This window comes from Pleurodeles waltl, chromosome 1_2 (assembly GCF_031143425.1).
Source record: "Pleurodeles waltl isolate 20211129_DDA chromosome 1_2, aPleWal1.hap1.20221129, whole genome shotgun sequence".
Lineage (NCBI taxonomy): Eukaryota > Metazoa > Chordata > Amphibia > Caudata > Salamandridae > Pleurodeles > Pleurodeles waltl.
This window is the reverse complement of record NC_090437.1, coordinates 1,171,733,047-1,171,751,082: the sequence shown is the minus strand read 5'-3', so window position 1 is coordinate 1,171,751,082 and position 18,036 is coordinate 1,171,733,047. Positions and strand designations below refer to the sequence as shown.

Below are 18,036 nucleotides of genomic sequence, written 5' to 3'. Positions count from 1 at the left end.
ACGTGGGAGCGATGTACAGTAGTTAGGAGTAATGAACAACTGCCAGCGTATTTGTCAAAAAGGCATTGACAACTAAATAGAGCATTTAACAGCCTTTTGAAACTTTTTAAGATCAAATATAATCAACTTGTTAATTCGTTATACTGTTGAAAACTAAGCAGCCTTGACTTTAGTGGACATTCAATGGAAAATAGCAGATACACTATTTCAACGCAATTAGAGACATACAAAAAGTACAACACACATCTGTGTGTTCAATAACTAATAATTACTTGTATCTACTAACAATGAAGTATCCTCGAGTATAACCTCAGCTCTGTTTCCTCTGGCCATTACCCCTTTGTCTTGTGAATCTTCTTAGAGTGAAAGATTTGGCTGTACGGGGGAAGCCTGGAGAAGAACACTCTGTGGTTTATGGGAGGATGGGTAAGAGGTTTAAGCACAGCATCAGTCGATGCTACACATTTGAATCCAGATCAGTACCATCACCAATCGTGAAACCCGCCTCAAGATTGGTTTACGGTCCCATGTCTACAGTCTTTTCTAAACACACCTTGCTCCATCAATGTTTTACAAATGTTTTTAATTTTGTGTTAAAATGTAAAGCCCAGCAAGCAATGGATCTTCTAAGGATTGTTCACACCATTAACATCCAAAACTCAATTCCTGGAAGTCTGCTAATTGTGATAACATTAAAGGTAAGAGCATCTGTTTTATGGACAAGCAAATATGTATTTACCATTCCCTCTTCTCTTAAGAATGTAAGCATTTTCCTTAAGAACTATGTCACCACATAATACCATGGAACCACTAATGAACTCATTTATGCTTCTCATTGAATCATTGAATATCACAACCAACTCCACATCTTGAAACGCTGGCATGTAGAGGGCATACGTACCACAGCTGGCACATCTGCTTCCCTTACTCACAATCCAAACATTTAATGGGCGGCAGGTGCTGCATGGGCCAGTTTAATCCCCTAACTTCAAAAAGTCTGTAATTGGTTCTGCAGAGGGCACAGTGTCCTCGCCTACACTCTTTTATACGTGTGTTCCATTTAGACACAGCGATTGTAATTGCACAGAAAGAAGCATTAGTCACTCATCAAATATTCTCGATGCAAAAAGAATGCCATGCGATCATCTGACTTACCTTGGGAAGAGCATACTTTGGAAGTCGTATCTGTACAAAGTCATTTCGCCTGTATGACACATAATACTTGGTCTGATTTCCTGATGTCGACTAAAAATAAAAACACAGAAATGACATTTGTTTCATCTGAACATAAGTGTTTATCAGAAAACAAGGCATTTGTATCCGGCTTGCTTTCCATTTCTACAGCTAAACAATGATACAAACTGATAGCAGGGCAGCAGGTTGGCACATTCCTGAAGGTTAATATTAGATATGAAAAACCACAACTGTCAGAAATATTGTGCCATGACAAGCAGCGTGTTGGCATTCCCTACAGCGACAACCGTACAGCAACACCAGCTTATTTTTAGTAAAGAGAAATATCATTTATTCAGTATCACTCAGAATACACACTACTCTTTGGTATCTAAGAAAATTAAATATATGAAAACAAACGTAAAAATAATTTATTCCACAACAATCCACCAAAAGAATGTGTGTACAGTACATTAAGAACAAAGTAGTGTATATCTTAATATGCAATAAGATATGAAGTATAAAAGGCAAACATAGTTAGTCTAAGCACATCAAACGATAGACAAACATTATCACCGTTTGCCAATTTAGAATCGATAGTACATAACCTAAGCCATATGTGAAATCAACTGTGTATAATTAAAATGTGAAAAAGTAGATTATTCGTGTTTATAGGAAGAAAACCATTTGTCAATGTCGTTCTACACCACAAAGCATGGCACAATAACCTCGGGGAGAAGAGGGGTGTGTGGTCACCCTGTAGATATCTCACCAATGTTGCCATCACCCTCAATGGCCATCAAACCTGGCCTGTCCCTCTTTATTTCCAAGGCTTATTTCGTTTTTCTAGTGCCTGTTTTTTTCCCTCCAGGGCTACAGATGCCAGTCTGGCCTTCAGTTCCCTTTCTGATTACCTGTCACTGAGCACCAACTCGCGGATGACTAGTTCTGAAATCCTTGTACTGGCAGAGCTCACTTCATTTCCAGCCCTGCAATGGTGCACCAAAGAACCCTTGTTGGGGAAGGTTGCCTCTTCTCTGTCATGTTCTGGAGTTGTCTCTGCCTCAGAATGGAACAGTGCCTTGCATGCTTCCTTCCACACACTGAGGGTCTTCTCAAAACCGGCCTTCTTGGCATTGTGGCCCAGCTATAACTTTTCTTTCTTTGCATAGGGCCTCACCGTAGAGTAGTGAGTAGTACCGTCTGTAGTAGTAGTGTAGTAGTAGTGGAGTAGTGAGTAGTGAGAAGCAGTCACAACAGGACACATGAAAAACAAGCCAATGCTAAAGAAACACCCCTTCTCACCCACTCTACATTCCCAAACCAGGTGAAGAATCCCATTCCTCCCTTCCTCCTTCAGAACACACACAAGGACTATAGGGTAAGAGGCCAATCCAATAAACATGGGAATCATCCCTGAGGGCCCCACTGAGCCAGGCAAACTGCCCATCTCAAAGAAAGATGGGTGACTGGGAGAGACACATTCTGGAGCGCTGATGTGCGATATCATGCAGCAGGCCGGCACCATAGGAATTCCCCCACAAGGCCCAACCAATCGGGTGTTTAAGTTCTCAACCACTTTTTATGTTGAGTGTTTGCTCAGGCGACACTAGAAGTAGACCAATGTCATCCAGTAGCAAGATCAGAAGTGTGAAGTACTGCCAGTCACAGAGGAAAACGAAAAATGAGACATGTCAAGGGTTACTCATTATTACAGAGATGTCCCAAAGGGCCCCCCGTTTCATCATCATCATATCTAGTCAAATTCTTGACGAGTTTGCAACATCATTTGGTGGCCCTCTTGGGATACGTAAAAAACTGTCACTTGCCATAAATAGTGGCACATAATGTGTCCCGACAAATGAGCGCATATATAAGGCCGGCCTTCATGAGTAAGCACTTGACAGGCAGAAATTCCCTAAGAGCTGCCTTCATAGCGAAGAAAAAGCCAGGGTGAAAAGACAGTTTGGTTCCTTGGTGTTGACTATTACCATGCTACCTGGCCATTTTAAGAATTGTTTCCTAGTGTTTATAGTTTAGTAGTCGAGCAGTGATTGGATGTGTATTTTAAAGCAGAAATCTCTGCTATGTTTTAGTCACAGCAGACTAGATAGCGGGTTTCATGCGATGGGTCGATGAATCTTTTGAATCTGCTTTAAAGAAAACATCAGAAGCATCAAATCAAATATCAAACAATACACTACACATCATTATAAAGTCAACGAAGCCACACCATGATCAATGTGACCATTAATAACCACCCCAGTTTATTAAAAAGTTAAAATGTTTATTTCCCTATATTAACAATGCTAAAGTCACAGATATTAATCTCAATTTCAATTGATATATGTAAAGAAACAATACAGGCTGATTTAGTCGGCACATGAACCTAAGTTTAATAAAGGCAATAAGAATTATTATTTCAATAGAGAATACACAAAACAACAGCAATATAATCTGATCAGCAGAAATTGAATACATTGAATCAACAAACAAAAAATCAATGAACATTCATGAATATGAGAGTAACATCTTACTAACCACTAATTAGCATTAACATGTTGGGGCTTCATGTAAAAGATTTAGTAACATGAATTTAGAAAACATCTAGCTATGGCACTATCAAAACAGCAGCAGTATTAAAACAGTAGCAGTTGGTACTTGTAAAACAAAAGACAAATCATAATACACAAAAATATTCATTTACCCAATCCCTACGGTAATGAGCAACAACTTTTACTTCATCAGGAGGACAAGAGTGTCAGCACCAGAACAGGAAAAGGATAGGGGGACGGTTTAGAATTCGGACTATAAGATTACTAAACCATCAGAGCATTATTTCTGTATTTGTACAGGCATAGTAAACTCAGAAAATAATAAAACACCAGAATGTCAGTAGACTGACTGGCAAAGCATGAAGTGTCAAAGTGATAGATCACACAAAGTACACCAAGTGAAGTCTTTGGAAACCCAAGACCGAATGAATTAATTATGAATGGCTCTCAAACATTAAATTAAATTAAACTTGCTAAACATTTTCCATTGGCTGAAAATATCATGCGAAGAATGAACATCCAATTACAAAAACATCAGATACTAAAGATGATACAATAATTATTTGCAAGCCACTGATTGGTTTCGACTCTATTAACATAATTCAAACTTATACTAAATGTATCTTGCACACTTCCTTCTCTGGTTGCGATATGTGGATCCATTGTTTTAGCACATTCTGAATGCACTGTTGCTGGGCAGTAGTTCCAAAGATATGGAAACATTTTCTCCAACCATTTCCCCAAGAGAAATGTGTGAGTTAATACATTGCACAGACCAAATTTGTGAGTAAACAAAAGAAGTTTGTTGTAAAACGGACATTAGCACATACAACAGTATCAACAGTAGGAACACCAAGTGTAAGATAACTTCCCACTGTGGCCTTGTCTGCTTGAGGCCCAGCAGCGGACAAGAAATACTGGTATTATTTCAGCATTTATTTTAGCAGAGAACATGTTCTTAAAGAGACAGAATATTTTCCATTACAGTGTTAGAAATTTATTATGAAACATGTGCAGGTCTTTCACTTGATGACGGCCAATCAAAAAGGCACTTTCTGTGTTAACATTAATTTTTGTATTCAAATTATTTCACACATTAGTACATAAGTATGATTATGTAAAAGACAACTATTCACGCTATTTTCCAGCTCTCACACGCACGTGCTCCTGGGGAAGGCCTAGGTCCCAAGGAGTGATGCACCCATTTAACAGAACATATTGAGGTGAGGTTGTCCATCAAACAAAGAATGGAGCATAATGAACTGACAATGGATCAGGTGATGGTAAGCAATTTTATTGTTTTCCTTACCTCTTGACGCTGCACCCTAATCCCTACATACAATATTAAGTGAACATTATATTCACAACCTCTCATGTGCATTATAACTTAGAGAATGCCATCTTTTTCTTGACATACATGTGTTTCTAAATATGTGCAAAGTGGATAGCATGGTTGTTCATCCTTGATAAATAACATGCCTAGAGATATACTAACTGAACAATACATTTGTTCCACCTTGCACTGTGGACCATTTATTCAAATGTTAAGAAACAGGGTCAGTTTGATAGAAGGCCTGATTACACATTACCAATTGATTGCCTACCCTCCGCTATAGGGTGACAGACAAATGTCCAACTCATCCCTTCAGAGTGTGATTTTCTCATAGCTTAGTTGGCAATATGCCTACGCAAGCTACTAGTTTTCTATATAGGGTGTTTTGTGACTGAGGCTGTAGATTTGATGTTATTTGATGACGTGACAAAGATAGACAAGGCAGAGATACACTCAAAATGAGACTCTTCACAAAACTCTCCATCTGTTTTGAAACCTGATCATTAATCTCCTTTGAAGATTTATCTTGGGGTATTCAACTTTATAAATAAAAATCCATTAGTCCTCTATCTATCAGATTCAAAGGTTCTTTGAAATAGGGCATTCCCTAACACCGCTAGATTGTGCAAAGTACAGGACCGTGTGCTTTCTGACCCAACAAAAAGCCAATACCAGGCATCACGGAGTACAGAGTGCAATAAATGGGCAAGCTCTTTGTGGGCACTGGCCGGACAGCTCCTTGTTTGCTCACAAGCTAAGGTCCTTGGGGTCTACATCCATATAATATGCCAGTTTTGCATGGTGAAGTGCTGAATCATGTGGTGTAGGGGTAAGAGTGCATAGTCTCTCACCTTCAGTACCACTGGATCTTTGCTACTTTTCTGAACCTCAGGCAAGACAGTGTAAATATATGCTCCATTCATTGGGACTGTACTCCCAGAGACATGCATGGTGGAGATGGGCAGTTTACTCCGCACATGTATTCTAGCTGTAGCAGAGTGTGGACAATGGCATTATGGTATTGTGGAGTTGTTAGAAATTGGGTCTCTAGTTGGCAGAGATATGCACCCTGTCCTAGTAGGGACTACAATCCTAGTCAGGGTAAGTGAGACACACAACCTAAATTAACCTGTGCTTACTCTCTGGTAGATTGGCATAGAGCAGTTAGGCTTAACTTAAGAGGCTCTGCACCAGTTTAGAAAAATTATGAATATTTTTATGAATAAAACAAGACAAAAATCTAATAGGTAGAACTTAATATATGAATTTTTGCAGAATAAGCTGCAATATAGTTATGAGAAATCAATAGCTCTAAGAGGTTACATGAAGTCACGCTACACTGGGTAAATCCAAAGTTCAAACGACTGCGATGGAATCGCAGGCCAGCTACAGGACCCATGCAGGGCCTGCTGAAAAGTACTTTGGATGCAGGGTCACGCCGACTTCAAGGAATCAATGTGAAGGCGATGCACCGGTTCCGATCTGCTCAGTCCACGGGAAGCATCGTTGTTGAGTTGTGCAGTCATGGAAGTGATGTCCTGGAGGTGCGACGCTGAACCCCTTGTGAAGAAGTTGATGCGTACTCATCGAGCCACGCAGCCAGCGATGCAAAGGCGATGTGTCGGGCTGGTTGTGGTGTGTCGATCTTGAGCCGTGCAGTCAGCGATGTGGAATCCTTGGCCTCAGTGACAGCGGTGATGTGTCGGCGTCGAGGGAGGATGTGGCGGTTCCTATTGGTGCAATGGAGTTGATGTCTCAATCTTTGTAAAGAACAGCTGCAAAGTCTGCTTTCCAGACCCAGAGCTAGCTTGGCACCTCTTGGCAAGGCTGAACTCACACTTTGCAGAGTCCAACAGCTGAAGCAGGGTTGAATGAAGTCTTTGATAGCCCTGAGACTCCAAACCAGGAGGCAAGTCAGCAAGCCCTTGGAGTCACTTAGGTTCTTGGAGGATGTAGAAAGGCAAGTCCAGTCCTCCTCACTCCCAGGCAAGAGGCAGCATACAAACACAGCAAAGCAGTTCAGCAAAGTGGCAGTCCTTCCTGGCAGCACAGCAGTCCTTCTTCCTAGCAGAATGTCTTCAGATCCAGACGTGTATGATTTGGTGGGGTCCAGTACTCATACCAAGCTGAGCCTTTAACGTGGGGGGGGGGGTTTAAAGAGAGGCCTTTGAAGTGCACAGGGTTCCTGCTCTACCTCCTTTGGCTCCAGACACTCTACATGGTGTTATGCAGCTCTTTGTATGGGGACAGGCACAGCGCTATTCAGGTGCAAGTGTCACATCCTCTCTCCTATCTAGCCCTAGAAGCGATGTCCTCGAGGTGTGACGCGGAACCCCTTGTGATGAAGGTGATGCGTCCTCATCGAGCCTGGTGATGGGCCTTCAGGAAGTAAGTGGCACACCTCAGCTCCCTTTGTGTGTCACTGTCTAATCTAGAGTGAATCCACAAAGCCCAGCTGTCACCTATCCTAGACGCCTATTCAGAGACAGGCAGAGGCACAGAATGGTTAAAGTAGGAAAGTGCCAACTTTCTAAAAGTGGCATTTTCAGACTTACAATTTAAAATCCAACTTCACCATAGTTCACCATAAATTGTGGGTGTAAATTGTGAGTCCAGAGACACCAAATTATAAATTTCTGTCTCTTCACAACTGGAAATTAAACTGTGACATTTGTGAGATACCTTCTCCTTACCACCTCCATTGCACCAAACATATGTAACCAACAACAATCTTCCTTCCACTATCTCACAATCTATCAACCATTCACATCATCACACTTTTTCTCCACCTGCGTGAGGCAGTGTACCTGGTGGTCCATTCCCACTTTTTTGGCCTATAATGTAACAAAACAGTAACTTGTTGGAGAACACAAGTAAGATAACATTTCTGCTGAGATGATGGAGTGATGATCCTAATATATTAAATTCCACTATGGAATATTTGAAATCGCATGTCATGTGAAGATAGCCTCAATGCAGGGATACCTACAGAGCAAAGTAGGATTCTGTGATCACATTTGGTGAGTCAATAAGATCTAAACGGATTGTCCACATGATTTTATTGGAAAACAGTGTTATGATCAGAGCTTGTTGCTTTGTTTTTGTGTGTTTGTAAAGCGCACTATCACTTATAAGCGTATCCTGGCACTGAGCAGGTGAGTGTGCCTAGCCCTGCCTATAGTAGCTTGGTTAATTGAAAAGCCAGGTGTTCAGCTTCTTGCAGAAGTCAAGAAGAGAGGAGGAGGCTCTGATGAGGAATGGGGGGCCTTCCATGCTTTAGGAGTGATGTAAGTGAATGCCCGTCCTCCTGGTCTAGTTCTGTGTGTGATTATGAGATGTGTGTGAGTAGGAATCCTGAGGAGTGAAAGTGTCTAGGTGGTTGGTGTAAGGAGATGCAACTCTACATAGGTAGAGCCTAAGTTGTGTAGTGCCTTGTATGTGTTTTTGAGGAGTTTGAAATTAGCGTGTTTGTGTATCGGTAGCCAGTGGAGCTCTGTGAAGGGTGATGTGGAAGAGGTTCTATGTGGGAGGTTGAGGATGACTCTGGCTGACGAAGTCTTGATGGTTTGTAGTCTTCTATTAAGATGCTTGGTGATTCCATTGTAGAGGGTGTTCCCATAGTGCAACTTCCTGATCTTCAGGGTATGGCAGTGTTAGAAATGGGGTCTTTGGTTGACAGTAAGGTTACCCCCTGTTCACGCAAGGACCCTTCACTCTAGTCCGGGTAAAAGAGAATCACCCTCAGCTAACCCCTGCTTACCCCCTTGGTAGCTTGGCAGAGCAGTAGGCTTAACATCAGCGTGCTAGGTGTAAAGTATTTGTACCAACACACACAGTAACTTAATGAAAACTCTACAAAATGACACAACACCAATTTATAAAAATACGAAATATTTATCTAAACAAAACAAGACCAAAATGACAAAAATCCAATATACACAAGTCAAGTTATGAAATTTTAAAGATTAAACTCAAAAATAGCGCTTAGAAACACAAAATGCTTTGATGAGGTGTTAACACGGCGTCATGTCGGAGTCGTTCCCAACAATCCGACACCAGCGGTGCTGGACACAGAGTCGCGTAGACCCCCAGGTACAGTACCTCGTTGAAGAAATGAAAATGAGTTGATGCGCGAAGTCGGGGACCGTGTTGTCTGTGCGAAATGTTGAATCCGCGCACTTCGATCAGCGTCGGTCACGACGTGGTGCGGCGACTTCCACTGAGTCTTGGACTTCAGCGGGACTGCAGCGATGTCGGGCCTGTGAAGGTCATTGCGTTCCAGAGAAGATCAAGGAGTTGGTTGCAGGCGGCGGCGCCAGATTCAGCAGCGGCGTCGGTCCGAAGTCGTCCGAAGTCGATTTCCTTGAATTACCACAAGCTTTCCTTTCCAGGGCCCAGGGACTGGATAGGGCACCACTTGTCAGGGCAGGAGTCTCTCCAGAGACTCCAGGTGCTGGTAGAGAGAAGCCTTTGCTGTCCCTGAGACTTCAAACAACAAGAGGCAAGCTCTAAATCAAGCCCTTGGAGATTTATTCTAAAGATGGAAGGCACACAAAGTCCAGTCTTTGCGCTCTTACTCTGGCAGAAGCAACAACTGCAGGATAGCTCCACAAAGCACAGTCACAGGAAGGGCAGCTCTTCTTCCTCAGCTCTTCAGCTCTTCTCCAGGCAGAGGTTCCTCTTGTTTCCAGAAGTGTTTCTAAAGTCTGTGGTTTTGGGTGCCCTTCTTATACCCAATTTCTCCTTTGAAGAAGGCCTACTTCAAAGGAAAGTCTCTTTTGAATGTGAAATCCTGCCTTGCCCAGGCCAGGCCCCAGACACTCACTAGGGGGTTGGAGACTGCATTGTGTGAGGGAAGGCACAGCCCTTTCAGGTGTGAGTGACCCCTCTCTCCTAGCACAGATGGCTCATCAGGAAATGGAGACTACACCCCAGCTCCCTTTGTGTCACTGTCTAGTGTGAGGTGCAACCAGCCCAACTGTCAAACTGACCCAGACAGGGAATCCACAAACAGGCAGAGTCTCAGAAATGGTATAAGCAAGACAATGCTCACTTTCTAAAAGTGGCATTTTCAAACACACAATCTTAAAATCAACTTTACTAAAAGATGTATTTTTAAATTGTGAGCTCAGAGACCCCAAACTCCACATGTCCATCCGCTCCCAAAGGGAATCTACACTTTAATCAGATTTAAAGTTAGCCCCCATGTTAACCTATGAGAGGGACAGGCCTTGCAACAGTGAAAAATGAATTTAGCAATATTTCACTGTCAGGAGATATAAAACACATTACTATATGTCCTACCTTAACCATACACTGCACCCTGCCCTGAGGGCTGCCTAGGGCCTACCTTAGGGGTGTCTGACATGTAAGAAAGGGGAAGGTTTAGGCCAAGTCGAATTTACAGTTAAAACTGCACACACAGACACAGTATGGCAGGTCTGAGACATGATTACCGAACTACTTATGTGGGTGGCACAACCAGTGCTGCAGGCCCACTAATAGCATTTGATTTACAGGCCCTGGCACCTCCAGTGCACTTTACTAGGGACTTACTAGGAAATCAAATATGCCAATCATGGATAAGCCAATTACATACACATTTTGTAAAGGAGCACTTGCAGTTTAGCATTGGTTAGCAGTGGTAAAGTGCCAAGAGTAGCAAAAATAGTAGAATCAGAGCCCAGCACACATCAACAACCTGGGGATTATAGGCAAAAAGTTAAGGGAGACCACGCCAAGGATGAAAAGTCTAACAGGCAGCATGATGCAATTATGGCATGTGGTCATGTCATGATTTGTGTGGTCATGTCCAGTTTGCTGTGGATGATTATTTTGCGGTTCCTGGAGTGGATGCTGGGTGTGGTTCGAGTTTGGCCAGCCACCAGTTGGAGTCCAATGGTAAGGTGTTCATGCCAAAGGTCAATACTGAGACAGTTAGCTTTCATTGAGTTACCGACTTTGGTCATGCAGGCGATAAACGTGTTTCTTATATTGGGGGTTCTTGGCAGAGAGGGAGAATGAGTTGATATCATTGGTGTAGCAGAGGATGTTGATGTTTTGTGCACGGGTGATGTTGGCCAGAGTGATCACGTATGCGTTGAGGAGGGTAAGGCTGAGTGATGAATTCTGAGGAATTCCACAGATGAGTTAGTGGGCTTCCAAGGAGTAAGGTGCTATGCTGATGACTTGTGCTCTATCCATTAAGAAGGAGCAAATTCAGTGGACACTGGGTCCTTGGATGCCATTCTCATCAGGATCTTGATGATGATGGGATGTGAGACCATGACACATGCTGCAGGGAGTTTGAATAGCATGAAGGCTGTTGTGTCTCCTCTGTCAAGGATCATGCAGATGTCACCTGTGGCAGTGATGGGTAATGTTTCTTTACTGTAATTGGGCCTGATACCAGACTGCATGCCACCAAGGAGCTGTTGGCTGCTGAGGTGGCCGGTGAGGCATCAGTTGATTAATTTATTTTAGATCATTGCCTGATATGTCTGATATCAATTGAAGTTGCAGTATTTGGATAACATTGACTCCTTGAATCTTCTATCCAGAAGCATATATGTGGTTTAGAGCATGTCATTGATTGTGAACTTTTATGTCCATAAAAAGTATAGTTCCAAATTCTTAATTTGATTTAATCAGTTGAATGTTCATTTATAGGAAAACAATTATTTTCATTATGTTCAAGTGAACACAGATTAAAGGAAAGAGTGCATTGTTGTCCACAGTGTTGTTCTGGTAAAACACAATGTAATGGTAGATGGAAATGTGTGTAGTTCAGGAATTTTCATTTGCCACACTAGCTGTTTTATATATCAGAAGGGACGTGGCTGGTGGTCTCCTGTCAGATTTTCCCAGGCATTTATCACTTGACATATTAAGAGGAAAAATAGAAGAGAACAACAAGCAGCATGAAAGAATGATCATTTAAAGCTATAAAGAAATTAGGCTAGCTGTTTTACAAAACTTTTTGATGATCTTGAAGAGAGGCTAGCATGCTCTGAGGAATTCTTGCTGTCTTGCACAGTTGGCTTTCCCAATTTGTGCGAGAAGAACAGCTGGTATAAATAATTTAGAATTGGCCTTGCCTCTTTAACACAGCTGCAAGAATAAATACTGAATGGGCTGCAGGAGCGTTAGTCTTAGATGTCATATTCTTTTTGATTTAATATGAAATTGCAGTATTTGGATAACAATGAGTCTTTGAATCTTGTCATATTTGAAGTGTTAAAGTAGTGTAGGTTTCTAGAGAACATTTTCAGTTTTAGTGCATGCTAAATGACTCAGCTTTCTTGTATTTGGAATAGTACCGGGACTGGGAGCAGTCATGAGTTTGCTATGAGTGAGACCTGGAAGGGAATTCTATATAGAAAGGGATTTACAGGAGTCACACATCAAATACATATTTAAGTCATTTAATTTCACTTGTATTTTAGCATCAATTGAGCATAAAGTCAAAATGAATTATGCATGAGCTCTATGTATGCTTGTTAGTATCTATGTATGTGTGTAGTGAAAACTCAAGCAAAGGCAGTGGAGCACAGTAAAGGATCAAAGGCAAGGACACAGACAACAAGTGATTTGAGAGGTAGCTTGTTTGTAGACTGTCACTGCATCATGATGTAATCTACTTTAAAGAGGTGCATCTTCATCTCTTTCCTGAACTGGAGCTCGTTTTGGGTGACTGTGATGGATATGAAGGTGTTACCCAGATCCTGGCTTCATAGAGGGATAAGGCCTGGCTCCTGGTTTTTTTTCTTTCACACTTCTTCCTTACTTTCTTTTTTAGATGGTGTCCTTGCTACAGGTATGCTGAAAGACACCAGAAAAGGTGATCTTGTCAGCCAGATAAGCACAGGTGCTGGTCATGATTGCTTTGTGAATGCTGCAGCTGGTTTTAAACATGGGCATGTAAAGCCAGTAAAGTTCCATCTGGATGGGGAGGGTGAAAGGATCATATTAACTTTGGCCCTGAATGAGACATACAGTGGCCTGCAGGATGTGCTCTAGGTGGGAGGCACAGTGTGAAGTCTCGGAGGTCACAGAGCAGGGCGTTTGCACCATCCTGATGTGAGAGTATGAAGGTTTGAACAGCACTTCTGAAGTTGCATTCTGGGAAGAATGGTCTCACTTTCTTCAGTGGAGGGAGAAGGTGTAAGGATTGTTTCCTTACCTATATGAATTGGCAGCCGCAGTGGCTCCCATGTTCCTTTTCACATGTCCCGCGGCAGCTCCTACCTTACTTCCTGTGCGACCAATGACAGCACCTGCCTTCCTTTCTGCATGGCCCACAGAGGATTCTGGCTTCTCTGCCGCATGCAGTCATGGCAACCTCATGAGGTGTGTCCTCCATTGTAGTCTCCCACCGCCGCCATCTTGGAATGGGTACCATTTAGGTGCCGGGGAGGCTCATTCCTGCACGCAAGCTCCTGACATACGCCATATGCAGCTTTTCTAAATAACTGAATGTTTTGTGGCACACACTCACATATTGATTTATTTTATGGAAACTGTAAATTTAAATGTACATTATTTCTTTCTTTCCTTTTCTCCGAAACTGAGATTGGCTACCTTTATACTTAATATTTCTTTCTTTTCTTTTATCTGAATCTAAGAATGACTACCTTTTTACTTAAGTAGGTCACTTCTTGTTTTTCACTATAAAAATGGACTCTGTTCTAGAGTGAATTGCGTCGCAATTGTTTATTCTTTGCTTGCGCCAAGTCTCCATGGGTTTCCATAGCTTCAGTTTCTCTTTCCTGATGTGTGTTGCCTTAGCCTGAATCCTGATTCTAGCCTGTACCAGTTTGAAGGATTTTTAGACTCCAGATTTTCCCCTTCTTGCTGCGTTATTTCCTGGAGTTGTCTTGGACGCCCGGTTGTCAGTCTGGCGTCTGCTTCTACCTCTGGAGATAAAATACCTTAACTTCACATTAAAAATGTGCACTCCAGAGTCACCTAGAAGACCTGCTTTTGACAGCTGGGACCAGGCTGTGTATTTGCTTGGCAATGTGTTCTTTGAGGGTAAGGTTAGTGTCCATGGTCAATCGAAGAACATTGGCAATGGATGAAAGTTTGGGCTCAACCCCTTCAAGGCTATAGTCATTGAGCCAGGGTTGTACTATTTCTTGCTTGTTATTCTAGGCAAACAAATAGAATTCTGTCCCGGTGGGATTGAACGTAAGGTTGTTGCTAGACATCCAAGTATGAATTAAGTGCAGGCTGAATTTGAAGTGCTGCATAGCTGGAGTGGAGAGGACTTTCTAAGAGAGTTGTGTATTGTGAGCAGATTTAGGGTTTTGATGCTATTAGGCTATGTCACTTCCTCTAGGAGTGGATGATGGAAATGAGTTGATGTCAATTCCTGTCGCAATGGATGATGGAGGATTGATAGAGCGTTCCGTACTAATAAATTACCTGTATCTGGACGCTCTTGGGTCGATGAATCTTTTGACCAAGTGGGGCTCTCTTCACCCGAGATTAGTCAATTTAATCAAATCAATAATCAATAACGAACATAAGCAATGCCCTGATCAACATAACACTTCACAATTAATCCAGAAAACATTTCGGCGAACCATGACCTTTCGGCCATGAATAACCACACCAGTTCATTCAAAGTTAATGAATTTATTTCTCCATATTAACAAAGCTAGCACGATATAAATGTGTCTCAACACCAAATGATATATGTAAATGAACATTAATAGCTGTCCATAACGGCAAAAAAGATGCAATCTATGCAGCATTTGAATAACAATGCATTCGATAATAGCAACGCAAACCACTAAAACTATAATCTGTAATGGGCTAATTGCATACATTAGTCAGCATAACAAGGTCTCAAATTGCATCGTGCAACAAATGAATCCTCATCTAACCTCAAATTAGCATCTGCATGTGGGATTTCATGCAAAAACAATTTAGCAACATTAATTTGGAAAACTCCTAACTAGGGCTCTTATCAAAAATCAGCAGTTGGTTACCTAAAAAGAAACACAATGCAATTGTACATTTTCCTTTCATATTTACCAAATTCAATCAGCATTCAAGGAAGTCTTCGTCTCACAGGTACCGGTTTCGATCAGCATGGGACGGGGGCAAAGGGGGCAGGGTGGACGGGGCAATTGCCTCACAGCGGCAAGATAAAAGGACAAAACTACTGCTTTATGCAAAGGGGCAAATCAAAGTTAAAGTCTCTTTCTCTCGATTAGAGAAAGCATCAAAGTCTCATTCAAAATGGCGTCGAACATCAATTGGCATCGTAGAAGATGGCAAAATGACGAGGTCGGCAAGATGGGCCATAATGGCTGCAATGGGCAATAATGTTCGTTTTCTTCTTCAGAGCTTCCATTGTCTGCACCTGCAGATTGACCTTGGAGCAAAGAAGAAGATGCCAGGCTGGCACGAAACCTTAAAGATAAGCATGTGAACCGATCTCACTGGAAAAGTACAACTTCAAGCAAGAATACACGTTTTATTAGCACATTAGAAAAATACGAGCATCTAAACCGGGAGATAAGGCAACTAGGCCGAAGCCTCCACTAAAGTTATGCTAAGTTAAAACATTTCAAACAAGCAAATCATGGCACACGTTTACGGTTATGTCAGATTAGTACAATTCTAATACATCACGTTATATAAAGCACGCTTATAAATGTTGGCGAACTACTCTGAGGGCACATTTGTCCCCGTACAATCTTTATTAGTTCGGTTAAAGTCACACTTGATTATTACAGCACTACGTTTTATGCGCTAGTAAATGGAAAACCTTCATTCCCTCCCTCCTCTGATGACTATTTGTCATCACACAAAACTATTCCCACAAATTTTATTCCATTAAAATTCTGTCAGTTCTCTTTGCCTTTTAGTTCCCCTTGTTCTTGCCTTGTATTCTTCTGCCATTCTTTTCATCATTTTCTCTTCCTTCCTTCTCTTAATTCTTGCCATGATCATTAGTATTCCCCTCTTTATTCCCCAAATCCCAAAGATGCAAATTAGTACTATTAGTATTCCCTGTATTATTTTTAGTAATATTCCATTCCAAATGCCACCAAGCCAATTTCCCACTGAAGCAACTCCCTTTCCAACCTTCTCCCAAACTCCTGGTTCTTTCAATTCCTTCAAGTCTGCACTCTCTTTTGTTAGATTTGCAAGCATTGTTTTAATCTTCACACTGTTGTCTGGTATATACGTGCAACAGTGACGCGCACCAAGCATTTTGCAAACGCCGCCATCCTTTGCTAAAAGAATGTCTAGGGCAAGCCTGTTTTGAAGAGTCATAGCTCTTTCTGCTGCAAGTTCAGCATCCATCAGGATTATAGCACCTGAAAACTTTGTCAACATGTTATCCACTATAGTAGACAGCTTTCTTATTTTGATGGAATTCAACACAACTCCCAATGAAGGAATCATGGCTCCAAATATATCTCCTACCACAGCAGCTGCGGTCTCTCTTTTCTGGATACGATGAGATCCAGGCGTCTTTGGAATCACCGATAGGTCATCCAGTTGATAAACCTTTGGGAACACTATACCCAAATAACATCTCCCCCACCATCCCTTTGGAAGACGATAATAGGCATTATGCCCACAAATGTAATATACACCAGGTATGACAGAGTCAAGTCCGTTCAGCATGAATGTCCATTTGGCCTTAAAGATAAACGTATGTTTACATTCACTCGCTCCCACGAAAATGTTATCATAATAAGATTCACCCCGATATATACAAAATTTCCCTACATGCCAAGCGTCTAGAGCTATTTTTCCTTGTGTTTTTATTGCGGCAAAAGCATAATTATCTACTGAAGTCCTCTTACTTAGCTCCCTTTCTAATTTCGCATTCATTTGTGCCATTCTATCATCTGTGCGATCTAAAAAGCTTATTTCTACTGCAGAGAGCGAGCAGGTAAGGTTTTCCCTATGAGCGTGAGCTGTTTCAAAAGGTTGCATTGGCTCGAAAAATTCCCTCATTATTTTAGCATCCCAATCTTTAGCAATCTGGCTTAGTTGCGTTATTATAGGAACATATGCAAAGGTAACATCATAATTTGAATAAAAATACTGTATGTTAGTTTGACCATAAAATCTAGAAGTTACTAAACTACATGTAATCCCATATGTAAGAGGCATGTGGTGATAAGTCACCCCTTCCGTTACCGATGTCGGTATCTGTGTACACACATAACAATCTTTCGCATCCATAGTCTCAACATATTCTGTTAGTAGGCGATAGAAAACATTATACGAAAGTTCCTTCTTATCATGCAAGTGTCTCTCATCTAATTCTAGTCTTTTCAATGCGGTTAGTTCAGTGACAGTAACAGGAGCAGAAGTAGAAGCATCAATTTTCTCATTCTCACCCTTACCACGCGTTGCAAGCACTATTGCCATTATTATTAGTACACATGCAGTTATCAAGCCTATACACGCATATTTACAATATTTCACTCTACTGTTTTGTGTAACGTACTTAGTCATGATCTGTATAGAATCAGAGAGCTAGAAGCACCTATAAAGAAACGATTTAGCAATTAGTTACAAAGCTGAACGAGCGCAATGTTCACACAGTTTTCTTCAGGAGCCCAGTCACTTATCGGTTAGCAGCATTTGTCTCAATTCGGCAATAACTCAGTCTTTTATCAGTTAGCAACGTTGTCTCAAATCGGGTTTAAGAGTCAATCAGGTTATCAAAGTCTTATCAAGTTAGCAAATGTCTCATCCGGTTTAGCAATGTCTCAGCTGGTTGTATCACGTTAGATTATAGCAAGCAATGTCATTTATCAGTTTTTCAGTCAATAGTGTCCATAAAACTTTTCTTTTCTATTGGTATCTCTTCTTCTTCGTTCTCGAGGCTAAGAGATACAAATTCGTCGGTCCAATCGTCATTGACTACATATGCCCATTCTGGACCGGAATATCTCCTGTTTGGTATCCTTTTCCTTTTCAATTTTGCATCTCTCT

At 41.6% G+C, this 18,036-nt stretch overlaps 1 protein-coding gene across 7 annotated transcripts in view; it reads right to left on the bottom strand.

Annotated features, from left to right (window-relative positions):
• Window positions 1-18,036, bottom strand: part of SORCS2 (sortilin related VPS10 domain containing receptor 2) — a 1,939,515-nt gene that overhangs the window by 404,928 nt on the left and 1,516,551 nt on the right. For all 7 annotated transcript variants that reach the window (XM_069203288.1, XM_069203250.1, XM_069203258.1 and 4 more), the window contains exon 8: window positions 1,156-1,245. In XM_069203288.1, the coding sequence (XP_069059389.1) occupies window positions 1,156-1,245 (90 nt within the window). The remainder of the gene's footprint in view (window positions 1-1,155; window positions 1,246-18,036) is intronic.